This window comes from Epinephelus moara, chromosome 20 (assembly GCF_006386435.1).
Source record: "Epinephelus moara isolate mb chromosome 20, YSFRI_EMoa_1.0, whole genome shotgun sequence".
NCBI classification, from domain to species: domain Eukaryota; kingdom Metazoa; phylum Chordata; class Actinopteri; order Perciformes; family Serranidae; genus Epinephelus; species Epinephelus moara.
The window spans coordinates 34,481,759-34,500,548 of NC_065525.1; the positions used below are offsets into that span (position 1 = coordinate 34,481,759).

The 18,790-nt window shown below is 41.0% G+C and overlaps 1 protein-coding gene across 1 annotated transcript in view; it reads right to left on the reverse strand.

The window, feature by feature from the left end:
• ptpn9a (protein tyrosine phosphatase non-receptor type 9a) overlaps window positions 1–10,112 on the reverse strand; it is a 32,944-nt gene extending 22,832 nt beyond the window's left edge. Inside the window, exon 1 of the mRNA XM_050072685.1 lies at window positions 9,535–10,112. Coding sequence (XP_049928642.1) covers window positions 9,535–9,567 — 33 coding nt within the window. The 5' untranslated portion in view covers window positions 9,568–10,112. The remainder of the gene's footprint in view (window positions 1–9,534) is intronic.
• Between the last annotated feature and the right edge of the window lie 8,678 nt (window positions 10,113–18,790).

Here is an 18,790-nt window from a genome sequence, read left to right on the forward strand (position 1 = left end):
TTACAATGTTCACTTAGTTTTTATAAAGTGAATGTAAAAGCATGAGGAGAAGCTGGAATCCTGCTGAACTGGTGTTTATGTCATGAAGCTGCAATAATAACAGGGCAACACTGTCGGACTTTTAATAGCACTTGGCAGCAAAGCCAGTCACATGTCGTAGTCGAGTGCTGAGATAAAGCTAATAAAACAGTTCTTCATTGATAACAAAAGGATGTTTGGTGAAAGAATGAAACTAATGGCAATGAACTTATGATGCTTTCAGGTTTGATTTGTCACCCGAACCCAAATCTGGTTCTCTCTTCCCCCTCAGCTCTGTGATGGTAAAACTTACACATGTGCATCTAACATGTTTCAGGATGCAGATGCTAATTAGTTTCTTGTGAAATCTGGCTGCAGCCACAGAAAAGAACCCCAGAGGAGCGGAGCGGAGTGGAAAAGAGCTAAAAATGACGACAGACATTATGATGGATTACTGGTGATTACGTGGCACTAATCAGACCCACATATTACATTTAAAAAAACTTAGTAAGACAACTGAGTGTTTGTTCTGTTGAGGAGCCCGTTGAGGAAACATAACTGATGTATCACCTTTAGGTTGATAAAGTATCAATGTTAGCAAACATTTGCTTATTTACACATCAAACAGACAAGGAACAACATAGGCACAAACTGGTGAATTCAAGTCCAACACTGACTCTTCTTTTCGCTCCGTTTTGGTCTCCACCAACTCACCAAATCTGGCTCTTCAGCCACTTAATGTCCCTCTATGTTCTCCAGCTAGTTGCTAACTGTAGCCCTTTTTATATAGGAATTGTGCAAATTTGCAGGAAAGCCCAATCAGTCTTCTTTCAGCATTGGCAGTATAAAAACAAAATTGGGGAGTGCGGCAAAATGCCGCCTACCTACTTTTGTTCATACAGAATGTGCCTTTTTCGGGGCAATGGGGGGCGTGAGCAAGTAACAAAACGTGTAGCTCAGCGTGTGACGTAACCAGTGACATGGGAGGGAAGCAGCGGCTGGTCAGTCCTTCTGCGATTCGAAAGCACCGCAAAGACTACAGCTAACGGTCAACGAGCGTGTATGTTCTACACCTCTGTGAGATGAAATAACTATCCACACCAGCGGGAGGTAATATGCTGCATTCATATGGGGTTGTGTTTACCGTGTTCATAAGAAGAGTCCATATGAAGGCCCCTTGCGGTATTCACAACCTCTTAAATGGAAATTTTTGGAGAGTTGCGATTTCACTAGTTCGTGTTCACAACTTCCCACGTCATAAACATGAGCTCACGAGTCCAATTTATAAGCAGCAATAGTCTTTATTCGTCATTCAAGAAGGGAAACCGGAAGACCAACAGAACGGATTCAAGACGCTAGTTAGCACATAACCAACACAACCTAATGTTAAAAGAACAAACAATGTTTACTGTACATTTCTGCTAAAGCAATTCAACATACTGAATCTGCCCGACAGCTGACAAGGGCCAACAAGGGCCGACTAGTGCCAACGGTGGAGGACACAACCACATAAATTCAGGCAACATAAGGCCAACTGTTGCCTTGGTGTGTCAGGGCCTTGAAAGTAACAGCACTTAATTAGAGAAAAGTAAGCTTACAAAACATGGAAATTATTTTTACTCTTTTTTAATCAAACACAATGTTCAGACACTGGTTCATATCTAAAAAAGAACCAATCAAATTTATCTCATACTCTGCACTTGTGTTTAATGTGCGTTTACTATAAAAGCCTTCCATCCATCTTGCACATAACTTATCCATTTTAGCCAGCAGTCTTTCAGAGACTTCCTGTCCTCTCCTCTGCTCTTATTATACCCTCCCTCAGGAACCCACCCCCACCACCCTCAGCACCCGCAGAGTTAGCGAGTCAGCACCCAGTGAATCGTCAAAAGGCGACACAGGAGGCAATGAAAGCTCACACTTTCAAAACACAGGGTCCCGCTTCTCTGGTAAAACACAGCAGTGGTGGGGCATGCATGGGAGACAGGAAGTCAAGTTCTGGGAGTCCACGGCTCTTCAGGAATACAAAACGATCACTGACGAGCGCTGAGCCTCGAGACAGGATGCCACTGTCTCTCCTCAGGAAAGCCAGTGCTTTCACAGACAGGAGGGCCTGCAGCTTCTGCTCTGTTCAGATGCCTTAACATGCAAGGGATGAGGGATGATTGCACCTGACAGGGCTGAGGTCGTTTCATATCCGATTCTCATGGGGAGGGGTGTTATTCTGAATCCTGAGCTCTTCAGTGCAGTAGAGGAAACATCTCTGATCATTTCAAACAGATCCTACAATACTGGCATTAAACATTGACAATTTAAACATGAACTGACTGGTACGTGTTTCAGACCTCACAATTAAACAATGAACTACACATTACGGTCCTATAACGACATATTTTACTGAGAGAACTGGGCGCATTTCTACGACAGAATAGAGAGAAAACTCTACCATGCTTTACTGTGTGAGCAGGTTTCTCATCACAGTCCAAGATAACTTCACTAACTTTGAGTTCATTTTTGACATTTGGGAACAGCATGTGTAGAAAAGTATTTCTTAGCCAATGGAGCGTTTGTGACACCAACTAGTCAGAGCACCGACTGTGAAAGGGTCAAAGTCAAAATCAAGGATGTCATTCAAATCCCTTGCCAAAGACCATCTTTAAACCTACAATAAAATAAGTGTTTAACATTGGTGTTCCAGCTTAGCCAGCTCCATTCACTAAAGAAGAAGACCACTGAGAGGTGAAAGACATCTTTCACAAAATGTATTTAAACATCTCTCCCTTTTATTACATTTTTTATTGAGGCACTGGGAGTTTAGTGAGCGTGCAATTAGATGGTGCCATTAATCTGGTGGAAATCATGAAGAAGATGACTCAGGGCTTCAGACAATTGAAGACAGTGGCCGACTTCCTGACGGGAGTCGTCTGTCCTCTAAAAGTGGGTTTGGCTCAAGCTGGTTCAACTGGACTGGTGCGAAATCAAGCTCAGTTAACTTAATAAACAAAACAAATATAAAAAGGCTGACGAAGAAAGATACTGTATGGAGCAGTGACTTGTCTTATTACAAGAGCTTGGTATTGTATAATTAAAATATCATGATGCCAAAACTAGGGATATGCGTGATTAGCTGTATAATCAATTAAACGCAATATTTTTGGGACAATGTTTCAAATACTTAACAATAAATTGTGCTAAATCTTGACTGTTTTCTGAGTGTTTTCTCTTTTTTAGACTAGTCAACTAGTCTTAATTAAAAGTTTTGTTTAGTCAACAGGGAAATTAGTTGCCAGGAACATCCCAAGCCAATACCAATATCCTTAAAAGTGCTTAAGAGTGCTTCATTTGAAAGCTTTTTTCAAAACTTCATCCAACACCCATCATGTGAATGGAAGCATTCAGTAGTGCAAAATGCCACCACCACTACTTAAGATCCAAATGATTTTAACACTAACACATTTTTTTTTAAATGATAAAATAACTGTTAAAACAACTCAGTCAAATACACTGCACTCAACTTCACCACACCACAGACTGTGTCGGTTGTAGCTGCTGCTGTAGCGGGCCAATCAGAATGTAACTGGCTGCGAGCAACACCACAGAAATAGCCATTTTATTCTAGATCTGGGTACAAAAAGGTTTGTATGTGGGTATTGTTTGGAGAAATTTCGTTACTACTTGGTACTGGGTTATTTTGGTCGATAAAGTTTTTTAAGCCTTAAAGTTTTGAGTTGACTGAATTTGCGAAGACAAGTTGAGGTCATTTTGTCTTCTTAAATTCAGTCAACTAAAAATTTCAAGGCAGCCTGGACACATTTTTTTGTAAGTTAAAACACTTTCTTTTTGCAGTGCGTTGTGAATTATTTACAGAAAAACCTGCAGTAAAACTAATATATAGTGTCAACAAGACATAAAACCCAGAGCTACTTCAGAAAAATGTTCGTGGTGAAAAGGTCAACAAGGTCTTCTTCTGAGGAAAAACAGTTTTGCTTGGATGCTTATAGTTCTGTTGATCTAAAAAGTCAGTGTTCCAGTTTTTGTCGCTATTTTAAAGTTGTTTATGGTAATAAAAAAGTTCTGGACTGTTTTATCAGAGGAGTAATCAAATTTTGCGGTACCGCCCTTTAACACAAAGTCCACAAGTTCCACTAAATGTGGGCCGTCTGCTCTTTGTTGTTGCACTGTGAAGCGTTAATCCTTCGGTGTTGGCCAAAGACAACTTCCTGTCAGATTGCTGTCAGGTACACTCGGGTTTCCAAGATTTCAATGGTCTGACAGCTGCTCTTTCTCTCTTAGCCTTTTAAGGAGAGCCTGCCAACTCCAGGCAGTGACCCTCTGTTCCTGGAGAAGCCGGTCTTGTTTGGTTTTTCTGCACTAGGGGCCACATCCGCCAGAGTGGAATTTGAGGATGAACCAGTTTGTTTTCATGATAGCACACCAGACTGCATTGGACGACTCGCTGCGGAGGAGTGACTTATTCAATTCCTGGAGGATGCATAAATATTTGCTTGACTCACTCCAGATCTGATATGGCAGGAGATATTTTCCTCGAAGTTCTTGAAACACTTAATTCTGGCTAAAACTGCCTGACATGAATCTAAACCGACTGAAAAGCCAGAGCAAGTACAGAATTAGTCTTTTTTTTTTTTTTCTTTTTTTTTTTTTAAATCTACACCACTTCAGCTGTCTTTATGTCCTCAGTTTGTCACTCTCAAATGCTGAGTGAGACATTTTAAACAATAAACAGCTGACGTTACATAATCCAGTTTGTTGTCGGGGGCTGTTCATTGGCGGTGTTGACAATGACTGTCGATAGCTAATTGATTATGTTCACTGGGGTAAGAACATGCTGTGCTGCGAGTTGGTGGATGAAGTTGTAATTGGTTCTTTGCCAAACAGCCCTGAAAACAAGTCCATAAGTCCAAAAGGGTTGGAGACCATGACCCAGAGGACTATGACGTCAGAGAGAAATTGCTGCCACAGGGAGACAGAGCTGTGTCCGAAATCATTCTCTTATTAACTAATTTACTACCGACCAGTACATTATAATAAATACTGAGAAGTCTGCAGAATGCTTGTTTTGTCTGACCAATAGTATAAAACCCCAAAATACTCCATTTTCTATCACAAACCAAAATTATTTATATCTGAGATGCCAGAACCAGTTAATTTTTAGCATGTTTACTCAAAAAACTAACATTAAGTAACTTCAATTAACATTTTGGCCAGATAATTTCTTTTGATTAACTTATTATTTGACTAATTGTCAGCTCGACGTAATCTGTCAAGTGTTTGAATCACTGGATTAGCCAAAAACAGTCTTTAAAAGCAGCTTCTAAACTGAATTTCCACAAGATTTTGTTTATTAAAATGAAAAATTACCTATACTGTGATGATAAACCAGTGGTTCTCCACCTTTTTTGTGTCAAGGACCCCCAATTGATTCACATGCCATTTTATAAGAATCCTCTTCATGGACCTCCATCTGAAAAGAGTTTGGTTGTCAGATATGATTAAGACCAGAATTGTATAGTTATAAACTACAGCTGCAACGATTAGTCAATTAATAGATTAGTCAATTGACAAGAAAATTAACTGGCAACTATTTTGATAACTGAGTAATCGTTTTAGTAATTTTCTGAAGCAAATAAAGCCAAACGTGCTGGTTTCATGCTTCTTAACTGTGAGAATTTGATGCTTTTCTTTGTCATACGTAATAACAGGGCTAGGTGATATGGGAGAATCAAATATCACAATATTTTTGACCAAGTAACTCAATATTGATATTGCGACAATATTGGAGGGTTGACTATTGATGCTTTCACAAATATTTACATGTTGAGATTTTTGATAAGTTTTAATTATAGTAATAAAACATTTCTTCAACCAACAATAACCCTTCTGTTTTCATTCCTTTCAGCGTCATTCTGATTGGTAATAATGTGAATTCTGTAATACCTTGTAATCGCAATATTTTCTGAGACGGTTATCATACTGTGAAGACTCATACTGTTGCATACTTCTACACTGAATTCAAGGAGGAGTGCATTAGATTTAGATTGCAACCAGCTGAAACTTCTCCCATGTGCCAAGCATGAACTCCTGGTTAGGATTCCTTCAGCATTCTGTGATTTAAACCGCTAAATATACTGAATATAGCAGTTTCACAAATAAAAAATATGTATTTCTGGTGCTGTTCATCTCGTTGTGTATAGGCTGTTCACGACAGTGGTTGATGTGAAAACACTAATGGCCCTATCTAAGGCTAGCGTTGGGATTCAGTAGAAACATGGCGAACTCTGTGGACAAGGACCCACTCCCTATGTAGATATAAATAGCTCATTCTCAGGTAACGAAAACGCGCCTATTCTTATTTTCGGGTGATTCTTATTTTTCGGGTGATTATACACTAAAGAAAACATACTTATTACAATATATTCAATTTCTGACAATACATCCCACTAAATCCTGCACACTGGACCTTTAAATAGTGAAAATAAAACTATTTCCCATGTTTCTGGGGACCTCCTAGGACTCCCTGAAGGACCCCTGGAGGTCCCCAGATCCCTGGTTGAGAACCACAGCTATAGCCCATCCTGATGGTGTACATTTTTGGTTGTTGATTACAAGCGTAAATCTTTTTTTATTAATAGCGACATTTCATTTGAATGCATCAGTACCAGGGAAATGTACTGTACATACTGGCTTACTGGCACACAACTGGATTTGTTTTATGTTTAACTTACTACCATCATGATCCTACATAACAGGAACTGGTCATTAATGTCTGAGTATAGACATAATGTCTATTGTATTCACATTCCAGCCAGGAGGAGTCATACTGTACATGGTGACTGTATTAATGTCTCAGCAGAAAGAAACTCTATTAAGAGGTTATGGAAAGTGGCGGGGGGGTTACTGCAGCGTCATGATTACACCTCCATCCTGCAGACAGGGCTAATGCACTTCTTTATCATTATATTTTAAAAGGATTCATGGCTGCCCTTGACATCGTCTTTCCAGAATCTATCTGATTACAGATGCCATGCTAATCTATTTACAAATGTAGCACTGCTGTTGCCAAGCGGCTTCGCTTCACTTCAGCGAGTCCCATTTGGCACGAGTCAATACCAAAACAGGAAGTCAGTGACGTCACTCTCTCCCTATTCCCCAATTTCTCTCACTCCGCTGCTTCCTGGGAGTAGACTCGACACACACAAACACAGGCAGCACAACAACACACACATTTTCTCTAAAGCACATGATAGACACACACAAACGCACTCTGTAACTCATAAACTCCCCCCTTCCCCCGAGTCTAGTGGAAATGCTTTTAACAGCTGCCTTTAGAATGAAGTTCCACTACACCTGTGTATGTTCCCGAGAGAGCCACCCTGCAAAACACACACATACACACACACACACACACACACACAATCCACCCAAACACCCCCCACAAGGCTGTGGATGTAATGAGGGCGTCCGGTACCCTAGCAGGGGCCCTGGCTCACACAGGAAATGGAGTAGCCAGATAAGGCTTTCTGCTGGCCAGATGATGAGAGGAGGCAGTGGGAAGAGAATGCAGGCACGCACATGACCAAAGCACCACAGAAGAAGAGTAAAAAAAAATCATACATAGATTCAACATCTAGATACAGAAACTTGATTATAATCCCCTGCAGTACCTGTTTCTGTTAAGAGCAAAATGAACAACTCACAGAAACAGTTACTACAGTCTGTTTGCTTGTGTTGGATTCTGTATGGTTTGGTACAGCTTGTCATACAACCAAGGTTAATACTATAGTGTCCACTAAGTTGCCAGTTTATTAGGGACACCTAACTAATAAAGTCTGATACAACAGTCCTGCAATGAATCCTACATTCATGAAGGTTATTATGTTCAGTTTTTGCGTGAGAGAGGTGTTAATTCATCTTTAAGGTCTACCCTCATTGATATAGAGGAGCTAGACAAAACATTAGAAAGCTACAACCTCCAAAATAACCATAAAGTTGGATCAGCACCAACAGTTTCAAAATTAAATCCTTCACTGGTCATAACTAAGTGTAAGTTATAAACGTGCTACTTTCTAGATTTAGAGTATACTGATAAATACAAGTTTAGCAATCCTGGTTTAGCTGGAAAGATTCGGATGCAACAGTCCTGCAGTGACTCCTACATTCATGAAGGTTATAATGTTCAGTTTTTGTAGAAACTGTTTTAGAGAGGTTTTTATTCATCTTTGTGGTCTACCCTCATTGATATAAACGAGGTGGACAAAATATTATAGACACTTCCTCAGTATGACACAACACAATGCAGCAGCACAGAAAGCTACAGCCTCCAAAACGACCATGAAGTTCGATCAGCACAAACAGTTTCAACAATTAAAACCTTCATTGAGGTTGTATTCAACTGCATTGGTCATAGCTTGCTACTTTGTGGATTTAAAGTACACTAATTAATACAAGTTTAGCAATACGGGTTTAACTGGAAAGATTCAGATGTCGTCTTTTAATTCAAAAAGAAAGTGTGTCTTCAGGGCCTGAATCCATGAGACATAAAGCACGTATAGAGCTGAAATGATTATTCACCCAGCTGATGAACAGATATCAGTTAGTCTGCAACACTTGAGCAATCATTTAAGTATTTTTCTTAGTTTTAACAAAAAAGTCCAAAAAAAAGTCCTAGTTTTCTTTTAAATTAACTTTGATAGCAAACAAATGAAACATACAACTTAAAACATATAGAGCTAAGTGATGTGATGACTTGACAAAACTGTAAGATCAAAAGCCTATGGTATACTTTAAGTTTTTATACTAATATCTTTATATGGAGGGATGTAACAAAAAGGGAAACTTGTCAAAATGAAGTTTACAGCTTTTTAGGCTTACATAAAGCATCCCACATTATAGTAAGTAGGGTGAAAGTCATGTAAGCTTTGATAAGACCAAAAAAAGAAGGAATGTGCGTTTCCTATTCTTGGAATTGGATTAAATATGTGAATATATGTCACTTCTCTCAGTATTTCAAAGCCACATTACAGGCATGACAGTATAAACCAAGTTTCTACTGTATACATTCCCCGGAGGAGCCAAATGTGGAACCAGACAGCGTTTCCAACTCTCCCGAAAACCCTTCCCCGGTGTAATATCACGGTCTGTGCCCACAAATGAACAACTCTTAAGACCCCAGAATGACTATTTTACATCTGTGGAGGCTGATAAAGGCGAGCTCGGCCTATTTCGCAACACTTGAGCTCAACAGCCACCGGAGAGGAACTGACAGTGATGCAACGAGAGCAATAAAGCGCCAGAAATCGATACAATATTTCCGCTCCGCATTCAGGACCATTTCGCAACAAATCCATTGCGCACTGCCATCGCCACTGGCTGCGGTGCGCACACACGCAATGCTCAGGGCCAAAATACCTCCAGGTATAGGGCCGAGGCTGGAAACACTCAGGGCTGTGAGACACAGAAAGGAAGAAGTGTAAAGCATAAAGACTGTTCAGGGCCTACCTGTTCTTCCTCCACCGATAAAGTAGCTGCCATGGTCCCCCGTCAGTTCTCTGATCACCTTTTACCGAGACGCGTCCTTCTCATGAAGTGGAAGATGACGGAGATGTCTGTGTGTCTGTCCCTCGTGTAAAAACGGGGTTTAGGGGTTGTCCCTCTCGCTCAAAGTTGAAGGCATCTGAATCGCTGCAGTACGGGCTGAATGTTTCCTCTCTTTTGGTGCTGTTTGACTGCGAAACATGCAAGACAATTAGCCTGAATCTGCCAGACAAAACTAGATATAAAACCCCGTTGATGTTGTATCGGATTTCACCGAGGAGAAGAAAAAGAGGACAACACTCGAGCAGCTAGACGAGGCTCTGCTTCGGCTCGATGATAACTGGGTTCAGACCATGATCTGCTGCTAAACCACCTAACCTTACACAGATCAGAGGGCTGCAGCTGCCCGCTGACTCCTCCATGCCATGAATTGCAAGTTTTAAGCCGTGAACGTCGCCTTTATGTTGTGAGAGACACATACACACACGCACAGCCCCGGACAGCGAGAGAGACTGGAGGCTTTTCTTTCTGCATGTTGCTCTACCCCCTGGTGGCTAACACCAGAAAATGACTAAAGCTCACGACCTCCGCCTTCATTCATAAAAATAGGAAACCAAACAGGAAAATCACCATTTTGAGTGTCAGTTTGCAACTGGAGGAGGCATGAGGGGGCTGTGAAATACAGGACGCCATATGCATAAAGTAAAACGAAAATAACGTACACCAACTGCAATGTAACGTTAACACTAAAATTCCTACACATTAAAATGAATATAAATTGCTCATATAACGTTAGCTAACATTATTTCACTTTAATGTTTAATAGTCACTGTGAAGAAATTTGTAGGCTAATGTAATTTTATGTACAGAGTTTAGTCTTACCTTTAACTAAAAATTAGACGCCTTCTTGACAAGAGTTAGATTAGATATTTGTCCCTTAATGGCAGTTAAATACAAAGCTAACTTTGCTAAAGCTAGCAGAAGGTTAGCTTAGCTTGTCGACTGGAAACAGCTAGCCCGGCTCGCCAAAAGGCAAAATAACCCGCGGACAAGCGCTTATAAAACTCACTTACTAATATTATATATCTTGTTTGCGTAATAATGTCAAAAAACTGAGGTATAAAATAAAAAAAACAATTCGCAACTTTATTGGGCTGTGTATTGTCACTGTTTCTTCTATGCTGGGAGTTACGTTAGCAACTTCCTGTCGTCTTCTTTGGTTGCCTGGCAACTGCTCAGAGCCAAGAAATAGTCCTCTGTATTTTTATATTCGAGGTCCAGTATGTAGGATTTAGGAGGATATATTGGCAGCAGTGGTGTATAATAGTCATAACTCTGTTTTTATTCGTGTATAGTAAACTGAAACTAAGAATCTTGTTTTCATTATCTTAGAAAGAGCCGTTTATATCTACATGTAACCAGTCCTCCTCCACCAGTCCACCATTTTGTTTCTACAGTAGCCCAGAACGGACAAACCAAACACTGGCTCTAGATAGTCAATTTAGAGATACATTTTCATGTTTTTGCATTGGCCACCGTCGCTCACCTACAGGAGAAGTTTCAGTTAGTTGCAGTCTACAACCTCTCCGCTAGATGCCACTAAATCCGACGCATCATGGGCAGATTAGGAGACAATGGGCCGCTGGGCAAAGACCATGGATGAATTAAGCGGCTTGGGGTCCTCATTTATAAACACTGAGTAAGCATAAAACAAGGCCTGAAAGAGGCATACGCCACTTTCCACAGAAAATTTGTGATCTAGGAGATCTGGGAGAAACTTTGACCCATGCTTATGAACATTTTGAAGACGGGAAATTGGCGATGCAAATGGTGAGGTGGAAGCCTGATTGTAGGAACTGTCTAAAATTTTGGGCCTTTGTCCGCATGTAGCTACATTTTAGTGGGGATCCTATGCACTGTTTTATAAATGAGACACCTAGATACAGCATTGGAGGCAGGACCTCGTTTATTCCTATGAAAGTTGCTCAGTGGCACATGAAGCCAAAAAAGTTCTATTTCCAAAGTATGAAATTACCTGGATGATAAGCGCTGCTCACGCATCAGTGGGCCCATAGAGCATGTACATCAGAGGCCTCTGCTGGCCAGGCCACCTACTTCGGGTTTAGTGCTTTGCTAAATGTAGTGGGGATAAAATATCATGCCGCTTTTCTAGACTTTCTAAATGTCATCAAACAGAATTGATTTCATCCTTGTAGTGGAACGAGTCATTTCGCAGGGGTTGTGACTCTAAAAAATGTATCTGCTTATTTACAGACGTTACTTTTCTAATATAGGTCTATGGGGAAAAGTATTTTTGGGCCCAGTGGCATCACGTGACAAGGGAGTTGTAATTCCACTGTATGGCCACTACGAAAATTGTCTCAAAGCCCAGCACACTTCCTGTCTTTTTGTGGCTGTTTCGCATCTCTTTATATTCGATGCACCTCTCTCTGTAATTTTGTGTCTCTTTGTAGTTGTCTACATTCTTTTGTAGTCATTTTGTGTCTCTTTGTGACCATTTTGAATCTCTTCTTGGTTGGTACGGGTTTCTTCAATTAATATTTTGCAGGTAAAGGCCCCTCGGCTGGTGCCCAGTTGGCCAGTTCAGTAATCCATCCATGGCTACAAACTAGACCTTCAATAAACAAATATGAAAGAAGTATCATATTCCCATCTAACCCAAAGCAAATAAGGTTATTTCCAAAAATGTGTAACTGTTGCTTTAAGTCTCAGTTTAAGAAATGCATTTACAAGCATGCCTTTGTGACATCACTGCAAGTTTGGAAGCAAAATGTGGTCAAATATGCAACTTACACAAGTGTGGTGCAGACATGTAAAGCCTCATGTGCACATATTAGACCGGATCTGTAAGGAAAATAGTACTTAAACTTTTGGAACTAAACATTTTTGCGTATTCAGTTTGTTGAGAGAGAATAGGTATGCCTAAACGTATTAAACAAATGCATGTTACATCTTAAAACATGTCAGGAAGGGAGCTTTGATATATTGGTAATCGGCCACTGTAGTCTAAATTTAAAACAGACTGTTTGTGTGCACATCTGTGCATTAGCTATAAGTCTACATCACAACAGCACTCTCCAAATTATCACTGCACATTACTTATGCATGAAATAAAGTGAGAGGAAATAACTAATAATAGGAGCAAGCCCTTCCGCAATAGCTGGTTGCAAGAATAGCAATTTAATTAGTGAAACTCTCGAGTCATTCATCCCCCCAGGCTACATCATAATCTAGTACACTTTACAGGAATTGCATGACATCATAGGAAACAGAAAACACCCAACAGTACGATAAAGTCGCTGTAATATGACCCACAGACACCCTGCAGGTCTCAACAGAAATATTATATGCTGCTGATATATTTCAGAAGGGAAGTTAGTTCAAGAGCAGTGAGGAGACTACACTTCCTGCAAGACTATTGATGGCCTTCAATTCATATCTTGATGTGTTTTTAATGAGGTTGTAAAAGTAATCTGATGCAAAACATGGAGAGAGAGAGTGTGTGAGAAGTTGGTAAGCCTTCTAAACGGTGTGTTAACCTTCACATTAGATATCTTTTTATACGTGCAGCTAAAGGAGAAAAAGCCTTTTGAGACAAGGTCGGAAGTTATAGGTACATTCACATGCTGTTTATATTTTCTTTCCACACACACAGAAAAAGATCCCACAATAGACGAACTGTAAATATTAAGGCGTGAGAAAGTCTGGCTTGAAAACTGAAGGGGAAAAGGGAGTGGACAACAATAGACTTCCTGTCAAACTCTCTGACATCATGTCGTTTGGGAAAATGTGATTGGTGAAGCTGTAGTCCTGCCTATGTCATGTCAGCCCTGACAAAAAATCTTTGAGTGGATCAAACATGTACAGAGATGAAGGCCTGATGGAGCTCATTGTGCTGGTTAGTCAAAGCTGAGAAGGAAGATAAGTTATTCATAGCTCCACAAATAATGTACAGTGTGTGGATGCCCCTGGGTCAACTAGAGCCACTGTAGGCACCATATAAATATTTCTGCTAAGGCTGCATGAAAATCACATTTGACTGGGTTTTAAGAAGAAACGTTAGCAAAACATTGTGGACTCAGGGTCATGTAGCTACCAGAGGACAAGGAAGAGGTCATGTCCTCAGTATGGTGTCTGAGAATGTGGGTTTTAAAGAGGACCTCAGACTACAGATGCTTAAATTTAATTGTTTCCGACCAGAAAGTTAAAAACAAATTAAGTATTACTCCCCCCAGAATTGTATTGTGGCAGTGTGAAAAGGCTTTGAACCAGACTCCTAGCCAGAAAATATAACTGAACACTTCACAGTAAAGGTCGTCATTTTGGGAAGTATTTGCTCTCTTGCCAAGAATTAGATGAAAAGATCAATACCACTCTTGTGTCTGCACTTTAAATTTAAAGCTACAGTCAGCAGCTGGTTAGCTTAGCTTAGCACAAAGATTGGGAAATGGGGAAAATGGCTAGCCAGACACGAAAGTGGTTTAATCTTAATTACTATTTAATCAGTATTATAGCATGAGGTGGTGCCTCAGTTTTTATTCATTCATCCACTCATTTTCCATAACCGCTTATCCTGATGAGAGTCGCAGGGGGGCTGGAAGCCTATCCCAGCTGACACTGGGCGAGATGCAGGGTACACCCTGGACAGGTCACCAGACTATCACAGGGCTGACACATAGAGACAGACAACTATTCACACTCACATTCACACCTACGGACAATTTAGAGTCACCAATTAACCTGCATGTCTTTGGACTGTGGGAGGAAGCTGGAGTACCTGGAGAAAACCCACGCTGACATGTGGAGAACATGCAAACTCCACCCTGGGTTCGGACCAGGAATCCTCTTGTGAAGTGACAATACTAACCACTGCACCACCCTGCCACCCTCACAGTCCTGTGTGAATCTACAGACCAACATCATACTATTTTCTGTTTTTAGACATTACCTGCATCCATGTGGTGTCAGAATAATCAGAAAATGAGTTCCTGGGAGTTCCCGAGTTGACTGGGAAAATTCACATGGGCACCCCCTCAAGTTGAAAGTCAGAAAGTCAGAAAACTTAGAAAGTTGGCAAAAATTCTGGAACACAAGTTTCCCAATTGATGTAATATTATGTAGAAACATGGCAGATAAAGTAAATGTTTGGTTGATGAAACACCACTTAAATCAAGAATTCCAATTTGTTATTTCCATGGTCTAGTAAAGTTCAATCAACATTTCTGAACATGAGCTGCTGTCTCTTAAAGCCAGAAACCAGAGAAGTCATTCTCAAACTTGTGATGTCATAGGGTATAAAGTCCGGAGCTGCTCCATAGACAATGAATGGGTGCCTGATTTTGTTTCTTTTTCATACCCAAATGAGCTTTATTCTGTCGTGGTGTTCTCAGTTCTGAAACAGAAAATGTTCTCATATACTCAGAACATCCCCCCTGGCTGCTTCTAGTGTCGTCTATAACATCTTTCGAAATTCATTGTCTATAGAGCAGCTCCAGATTTTATACTTCATGACATCCCAAATTTGAGTTTTAGCACTCTGGTTCTTCTGTGTGGGGGAAAGTTGTTCATTTTTACTAATATTTTTGGATTGTCTCAGACCATAGGAATAACATGTATGAATTTTGAAAATGGGTGAAGTTCCTCTTTAATTCACTTATTGCATGCCAATTTTCTCCTCATGTTATTTGTGATATAATATTAGGTTGTGTCTGTCCACATAGAGTGACCCGGATTAGTTAGAAAGTTATATATTAGCACGAGTCAGGTAAATATTTTAGTAGTTTTAGGGATGTACTGGTGCAGCCACAAGCCTGAAAGTTTCAAACCGTTATCAATGTGTCATGTAAATGCTCCCCAGAGCCAGTCTGTGACGCCAGGGATCAGCACGCCCGGGCACCGTCCCTGCCTGCCACCCAACACACAACGCACCAGACCCTGATTCCTGTCCCTGTATGTGTTGGGGCTGAGCCCAAACTTGCCCAGTGGCCCAAGGCCCCAGACACTTGCTAGCGAGCTCCAACCCAAGGTCTGGCCCCAGGGGAGGGCCCTGGTGTCCGAATTTGCGGTGTCATCAAGGTCTTCCTGAATCGCTCTTAGTCTGGCTCCTTTCCTTGGACCACTTTGCCTTAGAAGATTCTACCAGGGCCTATTAGCCCCAGACAACACAGCTCTCAGTATGCTGGGGGCTTGTAAACCCCTCCACCGTGTTAAGGTGGCGATTCTCTGAGAAGTGGGCCCCTCCCATTAGAGGTGTTCTGGGCACGTCCCACTGGTAGGAGGCCCCGGGGCAGACCCAGAACACGCTGGAGGGATTACATATCTCATCTGGCCTGGGAACACCTTGGGGTCCTCCAGGAGGAGCTGGAAAGTGTTGCTGGGAGAGGGATGTCTGAGGTACTTTGCTTGACCTGCTGTCCCCTCGACCCAGCCCCGGATAAGCGGATGAAAATGGATGGATGGATTTAAATGCTTTGAGCGATAAAATACATCTTCACAGGGCCCATTTTGTTTCCACATCATGACTTAAAGCTCATGAACACACCAAAATTGGAAGTATGACTTTTCAACTTGGGAAATGGGACCACGTGAAGAACATGTGACTGCAGCATTAATGCCAGGAGTGTTTACCAACCATGTAAGCTAAACATCATATGTCTGTACAGGAGAAATACAAATCTGCCTCCTTAGAAGGTTTGTGACAGGGCTGTGGTAGCAGACATTAAATGCGTGTGTGTGTGTGTGTGTGTGTGTGTGTGTGTGTGTGTGTGTGTGTGTGTGTGTATACACACATACTTGTGTGGGAGACAGAGCGTTCTCTGAAGAGTGTAACTGAGGACTGACAGGTGCTCAGTTCCTGGAAAGTGATCGGTGCTGCTGCTGACTAATAGCTGAATTCTTGCAGTAACCACACGCCTGACTCTGCTCTCTTTGACAGGCTTCTCGGTTTAGCTGTGACTGAATGAAAAAAAAACCTGACTGTACTCGATGAAATGCATTTGTCAAACATCTTGTTCTCAAACACTGTAAGTCTGGAGGAGGAAAATACTTTGGAGCTTTTTAAAGAAATTTGTATTTGCACGTTTTGACCACAGATGTGCTGAAACAACGGGAGATTATAAAACCACAAGGAAACATTGCTCATATTGTGTTTTCTAGAGTATCATCCAGAGGAAATTCTACTACTTTTAATCTGATCTATCACAAACCACACGCTTTCTCTACATTTAGGCTGAACTGACATGTCACCAAAAAGCAAATAACCTGTTACTACTAAACACTGTCTACTATTACTGTTACAGATGAGTCCGTGATGGTCGATGCTTTCCAGGAATTATCGCGTGATCAGATATTGTAATTGTGGTATGCAAAGTTTCCTTCAGTTGCATTGTGCACCTTCCTCTACTTCAGTCCTACGTTTCCCAGAATGAGTTACAACAATCCCCCACAGAGGTGAGGGGGGGTGAACGTGTTATTTTCACCTGTCGATGTGACGTGTAGGTGGTGAGAGCAATAGTGATACCAGCGTGAGAGCAAGAACCGAAGAACACAAGATTTTTTTTCTTTCCAGGGCAGAAAATGTGAGTAGTGGCACAAACACAAGATACAACGTGTGTCTGCGTTTCAGTGAAGGTGCCAGTGGTAAAATAACTATGCCTTTTCTACAATCAGTTTTTTACTGTGTTATTTTTGGACATTTATGTTGATGTTTTTGGAAAGAGGTGCATACTCTTTGATCAAACACAAAATCCTGTACCGTTCAGCCAGCATAAATCTTTAAGTTAAGTTTAAGTTAAGTTAAGTTTATTTACTTTATTAATCCCCCTGAGGAGAAATTCCGCTCCATTGATAGCAGTGTGTCCTGAAGTGCATGTGTCTTATCTGCACTTAGGACAAAAAATATATCTCCAGATGACAAATTAAGCTCAAAAATGATTTAAGTACTACTATTAGTATTTTAACATGACGAAGAGTCTACAGCTGACCAAGCAGCTCTCTGAGGTTGTGTTTGAGTTAATGCTAACATCAGCATGCTTACGTGATCACACTGACAATGCTAAGATGCTGATGGTAAGCAGGTATAATGTGCAGATATAATGTTTACTATCTGAGTGTTGCTATCATTTGGCCTTAAATTAAAGTACAGCCGAGGTGGAAGGGGGTGTCAGTTCAGCAGGTATTTCCTCATTGGCCAAAACTGGTGCTACATACTGTAAAATGTAAAGTAGGGCTGGGTATCGTTTAAAACTACTACACCAGTACCAACACTAGGACCCCAGAAGTCAAGATGAAGAGACAAAGGCCTTTTTAACCCCTTAGATCACATTCTCGGTCGTATTGTACACCCATTTAACAATATCTGTGCATTCCAATACCCGTACTACCATAATATATAACATGCCAGGAAAATATTTAGTATGTCTCAATACACAGTATGTCAAATTCAGTTTGCCAAAAATACCAGGATGTTCTACTACATCTGGTCCGATTTTGCAGTATGCAGGCCAGCATGCTTTTCTGGCTATTCTGCCCCACAATCCTCTGCACAGCAGACGATACGTCACATTGACTGAGCTACAAACTGCATGATGACAGCACATTCAAGTAACTGATGACCAGCCAAATAGAAACAATAGGAATATTGATTAAGTGAACAAAATAATCATAGATTTCAGTTTCGTTTCAGTTAGGGTGCAAATTTGTTGGGACCGCTCAGGGGCTCGGAGTCGGATGTCAGCTGCTACTGCTGTTTGTTACCTCGTGTTTATCAGGCGGACATTAAACTTCCGGTGGGGAGTCAGGATGGTTTGGGATCAGACCCCTGGTGTATAAAGAATCAAATGCAGGTATCGTTTGGCTAAAGATGTTTTTAAACTACTTGGTAATGTTTTTTTTCAGCTGATATCTTTAAGGTAGTCTGGGGCCGTTTAGTGGCCATTTTGGTAAGGAACCGGAACCAGGGCGAGAGAGACAGGATCCGGAATTCGGTGGATGCGCCTTTCCGTCTAAATAAAAGCACCAAGCTAATAAAAATGTGGTGAAACTTTTTAATTTAAAGAATATAATTTACAAGAAAAGCCCCAAGCCGTTAAGTTAACCTTTTTCTTTTATTGTAAATCGATGGTGCGCCAGAATTTAAAGTTTTACTTTGGTGAACACTTTTACTTTGGTGAATTTGGTGAATTCCGGATCCGCTCTCTAG